The 18,653-nt window shown below is 39.2% G+C and overlaps 1 protein-coding gene across 1 annotated transcript in view; it reads left to right on the top strand.

Moving 5' to 3' along the window:
• Positions 1-18,653, top strand: part of LOC129766790 (uncharacterized) — a 30,787-nt gene that overhangs the window by 9,852 nt on the left and 2,282 nt on the right. The window contains exons 8-12 of the mRNA XM_055767386.1: positions 1,536-2,105; positions 2,164-2,517; positions 2,571-2,672; positions 2,726-3,019; positions 3,075-3,408. Coding sequence (XP_055623361.1) covers positions 1,536-2,105; positions 2,164-2,517; positions 2,571-2,672; positions 2,726-3,019; positions 3,075-3,408 — 1,654 coding nt within the window. The remainder of the gene's footprint in view (positions 1-1,535; positions 2,106-2,163; positions 2,518-2,570; positions 2,673-2,725; positions 3,020-3,074; positions 3,409-18,653) is intronic.

The following is an 18,653-nucleotide window of genomic DNA, read 5'->3' as shown; positions in this document are numbered from 1 at the left end:
ATAGATTTTCTGTTGGCTACGCATTCTACACAACGTAATGCGTATGATTAACATGGAAACAAATATTTTCGTTCGAAAACATTTGAGCAATTTTGAAAAAAACGCTTTCGAATAATCACAGTTTGAACGCATAACTGACGTACAGCTTTTATATGTCGTTCGGAAATCAACAATTACCATTATTTTGTGCTATAGGCTACACCTAAGTTTGAATCAAATTCTTTCTAGATTTAACAAATAGTGATAGTGAACAAAATATCTAGAAGAAATAAAAATCGATTTCGATATTTTTAAGATTTTCTGGATTAACACATTTTTTGCTAATCAACTCAAAAAAATACAGTTAAACCTATCAACCAGGTTTTTTTTACTTCCAGAACGTTCGTATAGGACATTTCCATACAGCGATATTTCTGTTTGAATGAAAAATTTCCCCCTTCGTCTTTGATGATTAATAATTTATGATGATCGCACCGCAATCTGAGAGATATATTTGAAAACTGCAAAAAAATCTGTGCAAGTTATGTTGACGAACAAAAAATATTTAATTTTTTTACCTCGATTATCGGTACCAAACACAGGATTTTTCTAGTCTTTTAGAAATTTTCTATAACTTCGCAAATATTGCAGTGAGTTTCAATGTCATCAGGAAAATTCTTAGTCTAGTGTTTCCTCTAAGCCCCTGTGAACGTTTCGTATTGATACCTTTAGTCATTTTTTTAACCGATCAATCATTGTTCAGAGTAAATTAGAGCAGCAATTCATCATAAATTGAACCAGAAGTAGAAAATGCTATGCGTACTATCAGACTGAATGAATGATGTACATCCCATCTCCATGCGTTGATTGTTCACGAAGTTGCAGCATTTCACAAATCGCATCAAAAATTTCGAATTCGTACTTTGTTCCTCTAATTTGTTTTGTCGACTACAAATACCGGTTCCAAGTTTCTAATTTTCAAAATTCTAATATTCAGACTAGAGAGACAGAATATCTTGCACCAGGTGGTTTTTTGAAGAACAAATTCAATTATATCAGAATTGTAAGTTCTCTTTAAACATATCAATCGAAAACTTCACACCGCGGAACATTTTCCCAACTCCAATAATTAACTTTTGAAAGAATTAGATAAAATGCGGAGTTTTGATAAGTAATTTTGTATATACTGTTTTTATCGAACACACCCCGTTATAATATAACACTAATGAAGCGGACATTGTCTGTACTTAAATCCAATTTCGACCAATCGTATGTTTCGCCTCTCAAAATGCAAAAAAAATGCAAATCGAATACTGACGAATGATTCATTGTCCCTATTCTTTCTATCATTCATTACTTCACTTCTTCGACCTCCAATACTGGACGAAAGCAGTAAACCAAAAGATATCCAAATCATGATCGTTATCAACCGAAATTCAACCAAAATACACAAAACTCGTAAAACCGCGCCGAAACGCATTTTTATCAACATCCGTTCGCGGTAAAGAAGCATATTCGATGTGCGTACGGTTTTTCGTCCATCTCAACATAAATAGTATCGAGCCCGAGCGATCGCTCTCAGTTTTGTATCGTTCACGATGGCTTCCAACAGTACGAAGTTTTTCGGGTTGCTCCAGCGGCCATACGAGCCGACATTTTTGCCCAAATCAGGTGGTCAGGTATACTTCGATCTTCCGGCGAATTATCTCACCGATCGCTATCGACCGCTTGGAGAGACGCTGCAGAATCGATTCGGGTCCAATGTACCCACAAGGATTCCACTGCCAAACATACCTGCACCCGATATAAACTTTGCGCAAACCGTATCTCGCCGGGGAGGATTCTCTACGTTCAATCGGGAGCATATGGAAGTTGCGGGTCGTCTGATGGAATTGTTTCTGAACCAAGCCGACACCGATACTCTGTGTGGGGTTGCCGCGTACTGCAGAGATCGTTTGAATGGGCCGTTATTCCAATATGCGCTATCAGTGGCTTTGCAGCATCGACAGGACACAACCGATGTTCCGATACCAAGCTTTTTGCAACTGTTCCCCGATCGGTTCGTCGATCCATCGATATTCCCCCAGATGCAGGAAGAGGGAAGAATTGTTGCACAGGGTGACAGGGTTGGTTTGTTTCTGTAGATGTTTTTAGTTCAGTGGTGAAAGAGTTTTTCTAACACAGATGGCCGTCGACATCCCGATGAACTACACGGCCTCGGAAAGGGAACCCGAACAGCGGTTGGCATATTGGCGAGAAGATATCGGTGTGAATCTTCACCACTGGCACTGGCATTTGGTGTACCCTGCTGCTGGACCAGATTCTGTGGTACGGAAGGATCGACGTGGAGAATTGTTCTACTACATGCATCGGCAGACGATGGCACGGTATAACATAGAACGATATTGCAATGGGCTTTCAAAGGTGCTACCGCTGGCTAATTTGCGTGACCCAATTCCGGAAGCATATTATCCGAAGATTATTCGAAGTTCCAACAATCGCTCTTACCCGGGCCGGGCACGAAATCAGCTGCTGAGTGTATGTCTGTTAGTTGTTAGATGAGAGCACAATAATGGGAGTTGTTTCAACAGGATCTGAACCGCGTGGAAGATCGAGTTATGGTGACGATCGCTGATATGGAGCTTTGGACTAGCAGAATATTCGAGGCAATCGATGCCGGTTTTGCGATTTCAGTACGTTAGTTTACATGTAGTTTTGAGCGGCTCCAAATAACTTTTACTTTTAGACTAATGGTCAACGAGTACAACTGGAGAATAGAATAGGCATTGACATTGTTGGCAACATGGTTGAAAATACTACTCTTTCACCGAATGTAAATTACTACGGAAGGCTACATAACGAAGGCCACAACATGTTGGGTTACATCCATGACCCCGATAACTCGTTCCTGGAAGGTTTTGGAGTTGTAGGAGACAACACCACTGCTATGCGAGATCCTGTGTTCTACCGTTGGCATCAACATATTGATAACATTTTCGAAAGACATAAGCGAAGGTTCAAACCATACAACAAAGAGGAGGTGACAGATAACAGTTAAACGTTATAACCTGTGATAATTGATAATCTTTTCGCAGCTCTCACATCCCGACGTCGAAATCGATTCGTTCAGTGTACAGCTGAACAGGGCAGGCACCAAGAGTAACATTCTCCTGACCTTCTGGCAGAGATCTCAAGTGGACCTCGGTACTGGGCTCGATTTTGGTCCTGAAGGAAATGTTTTCGCTACATTCACGCACATACAACACGCACCGTTTACGTATCGCATCAACGTTAAAAATGAAAGTAGTACCAATAAGCGTGGAACGGTACGCATATTTTTGGGACCTAAGACGGACGAGAAAGGCAACACTATTCCTTTCCGCGAGCAGCGTCTCTTGATGGTAGAGATGGATAAATTCACTGTGAACTGTAAGTGTTACTAGCCTACACTAACCTAAATGAACCTAAAATAATACACCGATTACCCCCGGTATTGTCGGGATTAGCTTAGAGTATACTCACATTACCTCACTCATACAACTTTACGCTCATCCAATCATCCATTACATCACATTCACCCATCCTGCAAACTCTTTTTTATTAAATTTTCCTGAATTCCATCTTTGTCGTACAGAAGTTTCTGAAATTTGTTACATTCTTAATCAATTGTACCTAACCATAAACATGTTTTACTCTGCAAACTCTTAGATTATTTATCCTTTGATAATATTTCTTTGATATTCAGTTTTTAATTCTCACTGCACCTTTTCTCAAACACTTCTACTTTCCTTGCACATTTGCATTCGATGTTTAAACGAATCCATGAGACCACTTATTGCACATAAATTATCATTAATTCCTCTAATATTGTGTCATTGAACATTATAAATTGAGCTTATTTGGGAACTTTATTTGAATTTTTGGAAATTTTGATCAACATAGGACATACCATACGAGCAACATGTGAATATAGTTGATTCATTTTTACACCCAAACTAGTGTTGGCAGAAAACATTTCAGCTACGTCAGAAAAAAATGCTTTTTCGTTTGCTGAAGGGTGAAATGAACAAATATAAGCATATAGTTGACCATAATATAAGTGGTTATGGTCATCTATATCCTTGAAACTATCATGTATGTTTATTCCCAGAATTTTCAAAAATTGGACCTTCTTGAGAACATGTAGATCTGAAAAACACTTGTATATTTTAATGTTTGCGAATTTTCTTGTATTAACTTCATTTTAGCATATATGCTAAAATAGTTAATGAGAACGTATTCAGGGCTTCAATATAAAGTATAAACAGAGTCATGCTAAGAGGACAGCCCTGCCGTACAAATGAGCGAACTGAAATGCTATTAGTCAAAAATCCGTTGAACAAAATTTTCGAAAAAGAATATTTGTAAAGATTACGAATAAAGTCACAAAAACTTGAGGAAACCAAATCTTGCATGTACCAGCGACAAGATGTTATGGTCAACTCGATCGAAGCTTCGTCTAAATCTAAACTAACAAGAAGCATTTTGAACCTTTTTGAATGTTTTGCTCGGATTGCCAGATTTCTTAGTATTTTGATGTTAGAAACACAAAGTTTTACTGGAAAACAAGCCGCTCGACCTGGTCCTATTAATTTATGCAACAAAGACTGAAGCCGGTTCATCAGAATTTTTGTGAAAACATTGTAATCACAGTTCAACATACTAATCGGTCTTCTGTCGGATAACTCAAATTATTTTTCGTTTTGTGGTATTTAAGTTATGATTAAGTTATGAGGTGGAGGAAATGCACCCGACAAATACAAATTGAATAAATTGAGCTAGTCGAAACATTAAATCTTCAAAAAACGCGAAATAAAATTCATACGTAAGTCCATCAGGACTAGAACTTTTTTCTCCTAGTCTACTATACTGCCGTTCTACGCATAGTTGGCTCATGTTACGATTTGACAATTTTCACTTTTCTTCATAAAACGATGTTTTTATACTTAGTCTTCCGGAAAAACACCAAAAAAGTTATACTTTGTTCCCAGCTTTTTTAAAAAAAAGCATCAAAACTCAATTGTCCCATGTTGATATTCTATTCATAATTGTCCCACCATATATTTTTCGTAGATCCATATCAAATAAATCGGTTCAAGCCCAAGAATTTTATGACACGCTTTCAGCACGTCTAATATACTCATTTCTGGTTTGGAAGAACGAACTAATTCTTAAACAAACAAACAAAAGTTTAACAGAACACGTGTACACTAGGGTGCCAATGAAAATGGTCATCTCGAGTTTCAAAAAGTTACCCCATAAAAAATGTTCACCACCTCGAAGAAACACTCTTTGCAAAATATCAGCTCAATCGGACTCAAGGGCGCAAAGCGGTCAAAGTTTGAGTTTTTTAAAAATCGAAAAATCACCCAAGGAAATCGGGGTTTTCGAAAAAAAAATTTGATGCCGAATGTCTTAAAATTGCATGAAACGTCGAGATCTAGTGTCATCTCGGAAAATTTTTTTTGTCAAAAATCGGCACTCTGCGACTTATTTTTTTTCGGAATACGAATCGAAAAGTATGGTTTTTTATTCGGAACGTGCTACGAAATGATGATTTGCACGATAATATACCCTATGCAAAATATTAGCTCATTCGGAATTCATTTACTGGTGTCACAAACGTTAAAATTTGAGTTTTTTAAAAAAACAAAAAATCACTGAAACGAGGTTTTAAAAAAAAATTATGCCAAATGTCTTAAAATCGTCGAGATTTACAGTTATCTCGAAAAAAATTTTTTGTCAAAAATAATGTTTTTTTTGCACTTGGTCGTTTTTCCGTCTGAAAAATCGATTTTTCAAAAAAATATAGGAGGTTGTGTTCAAGACACGACCGCATTGTTGACGTAGAACTACGCGGTGGTTTAATTCAAGTCGCCTGTTTAGAACTGCGGATATTATTTTATAATGCAACGAAAATTTTAAAATAATCATTCTACCAGTTTGGTCGCTCTGAAATGTTTTTTTTATTGTAGAATCATTTGATGATAATTGTTTGATGATTCATTCTTGTGCTCGCAGAACAAACTTTGCTCGAGATAAGCTCAGCTCTCATCCTTAGGGGAGAACGTTTTGCTACTGGCAAGCGAAACCAAATCACATACAAAATTCCAGAACGACATTTACTTTCTTGGTGACTAAATAAACGAAATAAACTCTATCTGTTAATCTCATCAACCTGAAAAGAGTAGCACTGCTTCATTAAGATCAAGATTAGCGCAAATGCATTCCTAGTTGAAAGCAGTTTTGCGACTGGCACGCGAGCTCAAATAAATTAATAAATTAATATAACTTATTGAATAACTTGGTATTCCCCAAATATTTATATGGTGCACAACCTTAACACCTGCTTCACCATAGCGTCAGTTCAATGCATTGATGACAGAAAACAAACGATGTTAACTGCTGAATATTTGCCTCAGCAGAGATTCATTACTAAAACCCTAGCGTAAATATTTCCCTCCCGCTATCTTCCCTCCTTGTTTATATTTATCATTACGACTGCATAATTTGCAACACAAAACAATCGACAATCATAGCATAAAAAATAGGCGATTTTTGCATCGTTACAGGGCCAACGCACACTAACTATTTTTACGTACGGGTTGTGTAGCACGCACGTACGCACACGAATATCCATATATCGATGGATTGAAGCAACTAAATATACACACACTTATCTCCGTTCTGCGCTCTGCCCAACAGAAGCCCTTTCTGTTAATATTGTCAGTCTACATTAGCTTAGCTATCATCCTTTGTGGAGAGTGTTCCTACCGTCATGTGGTACCAAATCACTGACAAAATTCCAGATCATTTATTTTCTTGGTGAGCTGACGATAGCCTAGCTTGATGATTCCCTACACAATTGTGTAGCTCAGAACATTAATGCAATAGCGTTAGTTTGATGCAATGATTGCAATGCTAGCGACATCAGCGAGTGAGTAATTTGGTCGCGTCCACAGCTCAATCCGAATCGAAGACATGTGATCACGCAATACAAGGAAGAACAAGTGATATCCATTGCTTTGAATACAGAACAATACTGAAAGTTTGCCTTCCTTCCTTGCTTGAGAATTTAAACTTCTTCAGTTCATTAGTCTCTAACCTTCAAAAAGGCTCTTGGAAAACTTTACTTTATCCATCATATTACTCCTCCACCCCCATTGCCTTGAGAAAGGCATTCGATCCCTCGCCGTCCAGCTCACCCAGCAACGATGTTGTTCAGTCGACTTCCTCACGAAGAATGAAAGTTTGCCTTCTTCTTCTTTCTTTGTTTTTAAGAGGCTTTAAACTTTGCAGTTCATTCGCCTCTATCAGTTTGCCTCAGCGAGATCCACCGTTTATACTCTAGGCAAATATTCCCCTTAGTTCTTCTTCTTTTCCTTTGTTCACTTTACATCTTACGATTCCCCTTCGTTGCTCGTCGATAAGTTGCTCGTAATTGACAGCTCTGTTCGGGAAAGCACACAAGTGGACAGAACAAATGTATGAGGAAATAGGAATGTTTCCAATTTTCATCAATTCAAACCATATACAGACTATGGGATTGTAATGTATAGCATATCAAACAAATCTTAGGGTATATCCGATTCGTTTGGTATATGAATCGCCAAAATCCGTTCGCGGCAAAAATAGTTATTAACGTTAACTTTATTTCATAAAAACTTGACCTGTTTTCTGATTTGGCACCCTTAATGTAAGACGTAGTTCCACGTCAAAAAAAAAATTTAGATAACTGTAAATCTCAATTTGTCATGCAATTTTAAGACATTTGGCATCAAAATTTTTTTCGGTTTTCAAAAAACTCAAATTTTAACGTCTGCGGCACCAATAAATGAAGTCCGAATGAGCTAGTATTTTGCATAGGGTATATTATAGTGCAAATTAACATTTCGTAGCAAGTTCCGAATTAAAAATCGAAATAACTATTTTTATTGGTACCCTAAACCATACTTTCGTTTCGTTTTTCATGCCGTTTTAAGACATTTGGCATCAAAATAAATTTTTTGAAAACCCCGATTTCCTCTACTCCCTCTTTGGGTGATTTTTCGATTTTCAAAGAACTCAAACTTTGACCGCTTTGCGCCACTCTCCCTTAAGTCCGATTGAGCTGAATTTCGGCATAGGGTGTTTTTTCGTGGTGGTGATCATTTTGTATAGGGTAACTTTTTGAAATTTCAATGTCGATTTTTTCCCATACATTCATTGGCACCCTAGTGTACACCCTGTTTGCGAACACCTAATAACAACGAGATTTATATTCCGCAAAGTATTGCAGATCACTCCCTTCTTCATAAAACGATGTTTTTAGGCATAATTTTTCGGGAAAACACAAAAAAAACTTATTGTTTGTTCCTAGTATTAAGTTCAATTGTCACATGTTGATATTCTAGACATAACTGTTCAACCATGATATTTTATGTCTGCAACCAAGATTGATTGATTCGAATGAGGGGATCTTTTCCCATTTCATTAAACAAATGTTTTCTGTTTAAAAAAAACCCAGTGTATTGCTAAACCGAAACGCTTAAAGCTTCTGGTAGACAAATAGGCTAGAGAACTTTGAATGCGTTTTTCTCAGTTGCTGATTTTGGAACATGGGACAACTATGCGTATAACGGCACCATAGAACGTTGAATAACTCGTCTAGCTCAATTGGCCAACACAGCTCCAGATTTTCCTCCATGGTAATCTGTGTGTTATTGAAACTCTAAACATTTTATACTGCAGGATGAAAGGTGTTATCATTTTTGAAAAGTTTTAAAAAATATTCTTCTGAAAAGTGCTTGAGTTTACAGAGGTTTGATGTAATTTCTCCATCAACTGCTAGTTTAATTGTTTTTTCCATAGTTATTAACTATCTTCATTGATATTTGAAAAAGACTAATTTTTCATCGTCAAGTGTTGAATCACTCGATACTTCAAATTTTAGATTGTTGATACGATTCTGCTCAATATTCATCAACCGTAAACGACAGTTCCCCAGAAACATCCCTTCTGATGTTTTTTTCATTCCAGCCATAAAAAAACTTTTGGAAGATTCTATCAGCCGGTTTATTCAATTCCATAAGAAAAGGAAACCGTTTATGCAGTTTAATCCTTCCAATGTTGACAAGACCAAGTTCATTTAACACATTGCGGACCGCTCACGAGTTTTCTCGTGTTTCGCGTTCCGTCTGTTACGAATGGATCACGAAAGAACCCGCGTTTCCTACACTTGATGGTTAAATCCTTGGTTTGCCAAGAATCTAACAAGGCCCACCGATGGCTCGCCTTCGGCTCATCCACACCGAAGGAAACTATCTTATTCGTGGAATTCGGGCAAATGCAGCGTTCAAGTTTGCCCCAAAACGTGCGATCCTTAATGTGTTAACAATGTCTTCAACCCATAGCATATATTTTTGACAACCCCATCAGAATCACCCTTCAAAGTAATGCAATTGAAATTATGTTCGGTTGTTCCGTTGAGAAGTGTGGTACTATATCTTCCGAAAATAAAGCACCGCTTTCTTTACGATATTTCGAGCCCGAATATATATTCATGATGTTATGTCCTTGTATTGATACAGACAACATTCTCCCTTTAAAATGCATCAAAACATCAGAAAATTCGATTTTTTTTAAATTAAAATTACCGTTTCATTGCATTCATTACTCGAAATAACAATGGAAATATGGCCAGAGAGGAAATCAAAGTTTCTTGCAAACAAAATAAAATCAATGTCATTGCTCAACAAACACAATCTTTCAATAATCCACGCTCAACAACGAATGTAATTTCGTCGATAGATGAAGGGCGGTAAAGAAGGAAACCTTAAGTAAAAGTTGTTGTTTTTTTCGTGAATTTCACAAAAACATAGCTATCTCACCGCGAATCGATAGTCTGAGTCTCTTTTTATATAAAAAAATGAATTTAATGCGGAAATTTTGCAAAATTGATGTGAAATGATAAAAATAAGAAAGAGTCCGGAAAGACGGATACTTGATGGGAAAGATGGACACTAACTGAAAAGTTGAAATTCGAGTTGATGTTCTCAATAAGTTTTGGAGATCTGCAAATGGGCCTTGAACATTATTGAACAAAAATGGCTTGACTGACTGAAATCATCTGGAAGGGTCTTGTTATCTTTCTATTTTTTTTTCTGTATCTAATTTAGTTTGCCATCCGGTCCCGGCATCTAAATCTGCGTCACGTGTTGACTTTACACAATGGTTTTTCCTTAGTTATTGGCATTAGCATCTTGCTCTCCTTTTTGTTGCCTGAATGTCATTGGAAGTCTTTATTTTCTTCAAAGTGTCAACACACTGGTCAGATGTTATATATGTTGCTTTCTCAACTTAACGTTCTCTATTTGTAACTCGTGGGGTAACCATTTTTGACAACGGTAATATAGCTAACGATGCTACTGGAAACAATGGCTTTGAGTTGCTTCTGATTTGAAATGCGCCTTCATGTCTTCGGGATCCAATTGTACTCCTTTTTCATCATACGAAAGACTATCACCATTCAATGGACTACCACAATTAGGGACCAAATCATCCAGTTGATCTGGTGGTGGAAGTGATTCATCTGTCACTATGGATCGAGCAAAGGCATCAACATCAAATCCATAACGATTGAAAGTCCTGTTTTGGAGAATCCGTTAATTTTTATACTCATGGTAGAAGTTTTTATGAATGCAGGCGTCGTGAGCTGCGTTATGTAGTATTTTTTAACTACCCTTCCCGGGTGCAGTTTAACCCCTTCGCGTACTATTTAATTTTCGAAAGAGCGGACCAAATGCAAACGCTTCGATGAGTCACGCATCGAGTAATTTCACCTCTCTGCTGAGCGTCTTGGCGCCTTATTATATGCAAGCGCACCACGAGAGAGACTAGATGATGTACGTGAAAGGGTTAAGAACTCTTTCCACTTCCGCTGCGTAGTATGATTGAAAACGTACCATAAAAGACACGTCAAGAGGCTGTAGTTTACCACTATAGTGAAGTGATAAGATCAATCCAGTGATATTACCTATAGCTTTCTCGATAAATGCTAGGTTTTTTTGGTGTAGGAGTAATGTCCGTATAAGTAAGACTAGGTTCCCTTCAGATTCTCATCCGCACATTCTCTACAAAGTGGTCAAACCAGTCGTTGTAGATATCAAGGTATATATATACCGATGCTTTGTTCGAGAATTTGGTACTTTGGAGCACCTTTCTTCAAAGCATCGTGCATTTTTAAACACGGGAAAATGAAAGTGAAAGATTCTGACCATATGCTGACATGCATAGCAAAGCGGTTACTGTTTGTCCACGCTCAGCAGACGTGATTCATTCTACCTGGTTTTTAGCTTTTGGAGTTGCAGCCTTACGTTTCATTGAAGGGATCTAGTATTAACATAATACTTTCATGAACAACAATTTTGATTAACATTGTAATAAATAGCCATAGTGCAAACAATGGTTTCATCCGCGTTGAAAATCCGATCTGCCGTGATTTTCGGATTTTTCAGTACATTTCCCAAAAAATCATAAAGCGCAGCGACAGAGACCTTGTTCAGCCTTCTGGCACGAGATAACTTCCGGCATCCGAAATGAATGATTGGGATTACGTTTCGAAAAACTGCCAAGCCAATATTTTCCAGTCATCTGAACTGTTTGATTGAACGAATGCTTCAGTTGGTTTTATTCCGTCTGTTCAAAAGTCCATTTTCTGACCTCCTTCATGGTAATCCTATACAAACTCCTCTCTAGGCTGAGGAGATGTCGCACTAGCTCTTACTCCTGTTGACTGAAATACAGTAGAACCTCGATTATCCGCGAGCGGTTGATCCGCGGTGCGGATTATCCAGGAAAGTGAGCTCCCTAGTAAATATATAAACCTTCCCGAAATTTGTCAGTGAGTAGTAGAGTCTTGCTTTTTCGTTTTGGTCATGACTTTCACATTATCTGATCACTGATGTACACGACCTTACAGATTGATAGTTCAATAATTTCTGTATTGATGAAACATAGTTTTCATGCTAAAATATATATTTTTCGAGTTTGTGCCTCATTTTTAGTCTTATATTGCATTATCCGCGATTTTCGTTATACGCGATGGCCTAGCCCGACTATTTCGCGGATAATCGGGGTTCTACTGTATTAAAATATTAAGATTTTTTAGGTTCCCCCGTAAATCCAATTGAATAACAACATTCTTTCAATTGTATTTACGGGAGAACCTCCCTTCACAGATTTTACAACCATGGACGAATCAGCGGATGGAAGAGCTGACCACCAAACGAAAAGTTGTGTGGGTTCAGGAAGGAAGGAAGTTGAATTAAAGAGACTTTAAACTCTGGAGAGTTCATTCGTCTCTAGCCTTGAGAAAGGCCCTTAGAAAACTTTACTCTACTTCTGCACTACACCTCCACCCTCATTGCCTTGAGAAAGGCACCCGATCCCCCGATCGTTCAGCAACGATGTTGTCAAGTCGGCGTCCACACAAAGAATCGTGTGTGGGTTCAAATCTTTTTTTTATCCAAAATATATATTTTATTAAGGCTCAGCCTAACGGGGCCGGGAGTTCAATATTTTGACAATGTTTGCTTACAACTATGTTAGTAATATGTAACCGATTACTCGCGGTTGGCTCGAGGTTAGTATTACAAGTGTTCTCATAATTGGTATGTTGCAGTCTTCGATGCTCTGTACGTGTGCCCGACACGGGATACTTCCTATTGGGATGCAGCTGACCATTAATCAGCAACGCCCCCCTAGTCTGTACCCCATATCTAGCGTGGTGCGTCTTTCTCGACTCGAGGAATCCAGGATAGAATGGTCACTAGCCGGCGCAATCATCAGCTCGTGTAGAGTAGTCATGAGTGGTACAACCTTTGGCTCTTGTTGAATGATCAGTGGACTGCACAACCTTTGGCCCGTGTATCTGTAAAGAGTGTGTGTATGTATTGCCGCGACTAAGTAAAAGTTTATCGTTTGGATAGGAGGGATATGAAACGGGGACACAACGAAGGAAACATCATTAAACGTTGACATCGGCGTTTCTGAGGAACAGGTATAGATGAAGCAGAAGATCAGGATCACGGCTACCTAAGATATCCCGGACGGGGATATCCGATTGTCTGCCTTGTGCTTTCAGTGCTCTAGAGAGCTGAGAGCGAGCAGCATGGAACCGGATACACGACCAGACAACATGCTCGATGTCGTGGTAGCCATCGCCACAATCACAAAGATTGTTTGCTGCGAGCCCAATGCGATAGAGATGCGCGTTTAGGTTGTAGTGATTGGACATAAGCCGAGATATCACGCGAATGAAATCACGACCTACATTCAATCCCTTGAACCATGCACTCGTCGAGACCTTAGGGATAATCGTGTGTAACCAACGACCGAACTCATCACCACTCCACATGCGCTGCCAACTTACGAGCGTATACTGACGAGGAATGTGGAAAAATTCATTAAAAGCAATTTGCCTTTCAAATTTTGCTTCCGTGCTTCCTAGAAAAAACGACCATTTCAGTTTTCTCCGTATAGAATTCGATACCCAGCTTGAGGGCCCACGTGAACAGATTGTTCAGGGTATCTTGCAACGACTTTTGCAGAACGACGGGATTAGTACCCGTGATGGAAATAACTCCATCGTCTGCAAGTTGTCTCAGCATGCAGTCTCTAGTTAGACAATCATCCATATCATTGACGTAAAAACTGTACAAGAGGGGGCTTAGGCAGGAGCCTTGTGGTAGGTCCATAAAACTGTAACGAGAAGATTTCGAGCTGCCATGAGAGAAAATCATGTGCTTTTCTGACAGTAAATTGTACAGGAAATTGTTAAGAATTGGTGAAAGTCCACGATTATGATTATGAGCTTCTCTGAGAGAATTTCCATGGAAAATGAATCAAATGCCCCTTTGATATCGAGAAAAACGGAAGCCATTTGTTCTTTGCGAGCAAATGCGATTTGGATTTCAGAAGATAGCAGCGCGAGACAATCATTTGTCCCTCTACCTCGGCGGAAGCCAAACTGAGTATTTGACAGCAAATTGTTCATTTCGACCCACTTGTCCAAACGAAGTAGAATAATTTTCTCTAACAATTTACGAATACAGGATAACATTGCAATCGGCCTATACGAGTTGTGATCGCAAGCCGGCTTGTTGGGTTTCCGTATGGCTATCACTCTCACTTGTCTCCAGTCATGCGGGACAATATTCAGCTCCAGAAACTTGTTGAACAAGTTCAGCAAACGCTGTTTTGCCAAGTCGGGAAGATTCTTCAATAAGTTGAATTTAATCTTGTCCGACCCGGGAGCTGAATTGTTACATGAGAGAAGGGCAATTGAGAATTCCACCATCGAAAAATTCTCATAGTCGCATTGGAGCGGAATGTCGCGTACGACGCTTTGTGCAGGAACGGAATCGGGACAAACCTTCCTTGCAAAGTTAAAAATCCAACGGTCAGAGTATTCCTCACTTTCGTTTGTATGGTTCCAGCCACGCATTTTCCTAGCCGTATTCCAAAGAGTGCTCATAGCGGTCTCCCTTGACAAACCATTGAGGAACTTCCGCCAATATCCACGCTTTTTTGCTTTAATCAAACCTTTTAGTTTGGCTTCTAGAGCTTGGTACTTTAGAAACCATTCCACTAATCCAGTTTTCCTGAATTTTTTGAAAGCGGATGATTTTTCAAGGTAGACCTTTGAACATTCCTTGTCCCACCAAAGTGATGGAGGACGACGTCGGAAAGTGGTAGCCGATACACGTTTCTTTTGAGCTTGAAGTGCGCTTTCGTAAATCAAACTCGATATAAAGTTATACTCTTCGAGTGGAGGAAGTTCATGCATTGAAACAATTGCTTCAGATATTATTTCCGCAAATGTTCTCCAGTCAATATTCTTCGTGAGGTCATACGAAATATTGACTGACTCACGAGAGCTTGATTCATTAGCGATCGATAAAATTATTATTAGTAGGTGATCACTACCGTGGGGATCTTGGATTACCTTCCACATGCAATCCAGGGATAACGAAGAAGAGCATAGAGATATGTCTAGCATGCTTGCCCGTGCAGGAGGGTTGGCTATTCTGGTTGCTTCCCCAGTATTCAAAACTGTCAATTTGAAGTTGTCGCACAGATCATAAATCAAAGTGGCACGGTTGTCATCGTAGAGTGATCCCCATGCTGTTCCATGGGAGTTAAAATCACCTAAGATTAACCGCGGCTCCGGCATTGCCTCGATAGTATCAAAGAACTGATGGCGGCCTACCGTAGTTCTGGGAGGGATATATATCGAAGCAATGCAGAGGTCTTTGCCATTGATTTGTGTCTGGCAAGCAACAACTTCAATGCCTGTCATCGATGGGAGAGTGACTCTATAGAAGGAGTGACATTTTTTAATCCTCAATAGTACGCCACCAAACGAGTCATTTCGATCGAGGCGAATAATGTTGAAATCGTGGAAATTCAGCTCATCGGCTGAATAAAGCCATGTTTCACAGAGAGAACATACATCACAGTTAGAGCTGTGAACTAAAAATTTAAACAGATCTAGTTTAGGAATAATGCTTCTGCAATTCCACTGTATTACAGTGGTCAAATCCTTGACCTCTTGCACTGAATCAGGCATCGAGGGAAATGAACGCTGCCAAAAAACCACATTTTTCTTTCAAAAATGTTCTCACAATCGGAAGCAAACATAATACTATGCTTTTAAGAGGGTCGTTTATATTTAAAGCATTTAAAATGTTGTCCACCAGGTCAGAAAGCGCAAGCAAGCCAGATTGTGGCTGTTGCCTCGACCGCGAAAAAGGAGCAGACGTGTTGGGTGCTGCTCCGGGAAGTGCTGAGGACCCCTGGTGCGTAGAAGAACCGCTTAAACCAGGAGGTACTTGCTTCGGTCTATTCTCAGCACGTTCGATTCGAGTTTTCATTCCAACTTGGGAAGTTTCGGTTTTCTTTCTGGGGAGTGATGGAAAAGAAGTAATTTTTCTTTTCCTGATGGCACCCTGCGATGTACCGGAACTTCCTGCATTGGGAGCGTCAGCAACAGGCTCGTCGTTCTGCAGAATGGAGTAGGGATTGTCCTGAGTCGTTGGAACGGGAATCTTAAGCATTTCTGCATAAGTCCGCTTGGAACGTTCTTTTAAGGAACGCTTGATTTTTTCCCCTCGTTGTATGTACACCGGGCATTGAGTAAGATCATGAGGAGTCCCGCCGCAATGAAGACACTTGCGCTCTTTCGGGCAAGGATTCTCATCATGGCTCTCTCCACAATCTGCGCAACGTTTTTTGTTGCAACAATAGGCGGCCGTGTGACCGAGTTGCATACATTTGTTGCATTTCATTACCCGGGGTACAAACAACCGAACAGGTAAACGAAGTGCACCTATTGCAACGTAGTTTGGAAGGGCGGAACCCTCAAATGTCACACGAAAAGAGTTTGTCCGATTGAGGACTCTTTTGTCATTTTTAAGTGACACAGATTTCAGTCGATCGCATGCAAGAATCTTCACACTTTTAAGTGAAGAGTTCTTGAAGCGATCGACACCATCGAGTATCTCTTTTCGAGTCAAACCCTTTTCGTTTATTACACCGTCTATTTCAACGTTGCAACAGGGTACGTATACGCGATACTCGATCGCAATGAGATCGCAGCGCGTTATTTCATTCGCTTGGGTTCTGCTGGAGACGACAACTCGTAATTTGTCTGGCCCCATCCGAGTAATCTCGGTAACTTCGGAAAATTTCTGTGTCAACTCTTTTGAGATGCGAATGACGTTAAGAGGTTTGGATTTTCGTCTAAAGTATACGATAAATGGGCCTTTGGCGCCATCAGGGTATTCTTTTAGACGAAAATCCTGCTTCTCGTCTTTTTCCTCATCTTCAGAGCTTTCTATCTCGTAAACAGAATTTTCCTCCTCATCTTCTGTTTCATCCTCCTGCTCTTCAGGAGGAGGTTCATTATCTGATATATTCTTTGGCGTGGATGGGGGATCCTCCCCGCCCTCTGCCATATTAATAAAAACGAAGAAGTAGACAACTGTTCGATATGAACAGAATATAATAATTTGGAAAATATAAATTAGTAAAAGAAGTTATATTTCTATATTAGTTATTGTTGAAAATTTTATTTATTTCAATTTTTGTTATTATGTGTAATTTGAAAATGAAAAAAGTTCCAATAATAGTTCAACGGTGATGTATCAAAATGGACACCCCTAATGCCAACGCTTGCCGATTTGGTAAACACAAAGTTTAAACAATGGTGTAAATCGTGCACAGAAGCTATACAGAATGATGGAAGAAGAAAGAGGAAAATAAACTTCTACTTGCCGCCGCTGTGTAGCGTGTGTGATGATGTGTCGTGCTGCCGGATTGTCTCGATAGCGCACCTTTTTTTATGAGCTTTACTTCGCTCGCAGCGCACCAGATGAAAAAATACACACTAGAAACGGATGTAAAAAAAACACCTGTATCGGATCAAATATAGGTTCGACCGATCTGCTTGCGAGTTGTCGAAGCAATGATGCAATGAGCAATGACAAACAAACGAAAACATTATGGCAAATCTTGGATGGCTTTTTTATACCAAATAAGTTGGAAAAGGACAGAAACGAATGTATTAGTTGCTCGTTATTAACGGTACGGTTACGGGAAGCACACAAATCGGCAGAACAAATGTATGGGAAAATGGGAATGCTTCTAGTTTTCATAAATCTAAAACGTTTAGGGATTATGGAATTGTAATGTATAGCATATCAAACAAATCTTAGAGAATTTCCAATTCGATTGGTATGCAAATCATCAGAATCCGTTCGCTGTGAAAATAGTGATTAACGTTAACTTTATTTCAGAAAAACGTGACCTGTTTTCTGATTTGGCACCCTTCCTGAAAGACGTAGTTCTACGTCAAAAAGAGGAGATAATCAAATTGTTTTAACACATTAAGGACCGCACGTTTTGGGGCAAACTTGTACGCTTCATTTGTTCGGATTCTACGAATGAGATCGTTTCCTTCTGTGTGGATGAGACGAAGGCGAGCCATCGGTAGACCTTGTTAGATTCTTGGCAGACCAAGAATTTAACCATCAAGTGTAGAGAACACGGGTTATTTCGTGATCCATCCGTAATAGACGGAACGCGAAACACGAGAAAACTCGTGAGCGGTCCGCAATATGTTCAAAACTAAATGTTCATCTTTCCCTCTCTTCATTTCACTCTTTGTTTTTAAGAGGTTATAAACTATTCAGTTCATTCGCCTCTAAGCATCTTTCCCTTCGGTCTGGTTTTAGGTTAGGTTAGGGATTCTAAAAATCTGAACATTGGAAACTATTCCTTTGGAAAAAGTAGAAAATTAGGACTGTTCAATAATAATAATAATTAATGAGTCTACCGAGCTGGGAACCTTAAAAATTTTAGCTATTGTCGTTTGAATTTTTGATGAAAATAAGTTTCAGGTGAAAGATATATTCTATAGATCTATCGAGTTGCATTGAGTTCAACTCAATTTAGCAAATGGTGGAGCTCAAATCATTGGATATTCTGAATTTAACTGCAACAAACTTGCTCTCACCGGAATCCGTCATTGAACGCAGCCTACGGAGGTTCAACGAACTGAACCTGTTCTTTAAGTTTCAAGTCAAATACGAAAC

Source organism: Toxorhynchites rutilus, chromosome 2, assembly GCF_029784135.1.
Source record: "Toxorhynchites rutilus septentrionalis strain SRP chromosome 2, ASM2978413v1, whole genome shotgun sequence".
Taxonomy (NCBI): domain Eukaryota; kingdom Metazoa; phylum Arthropoda; class Insecta; order Diptera; family Culicidae; genus Toxorhynchites; species Toxorhynchites rutilus.
The sequence above is the reverse complement of the archived record's forward strand: the minus strand, read 5'-3'. Positions and strand labels throughout refer to the sequence as shown.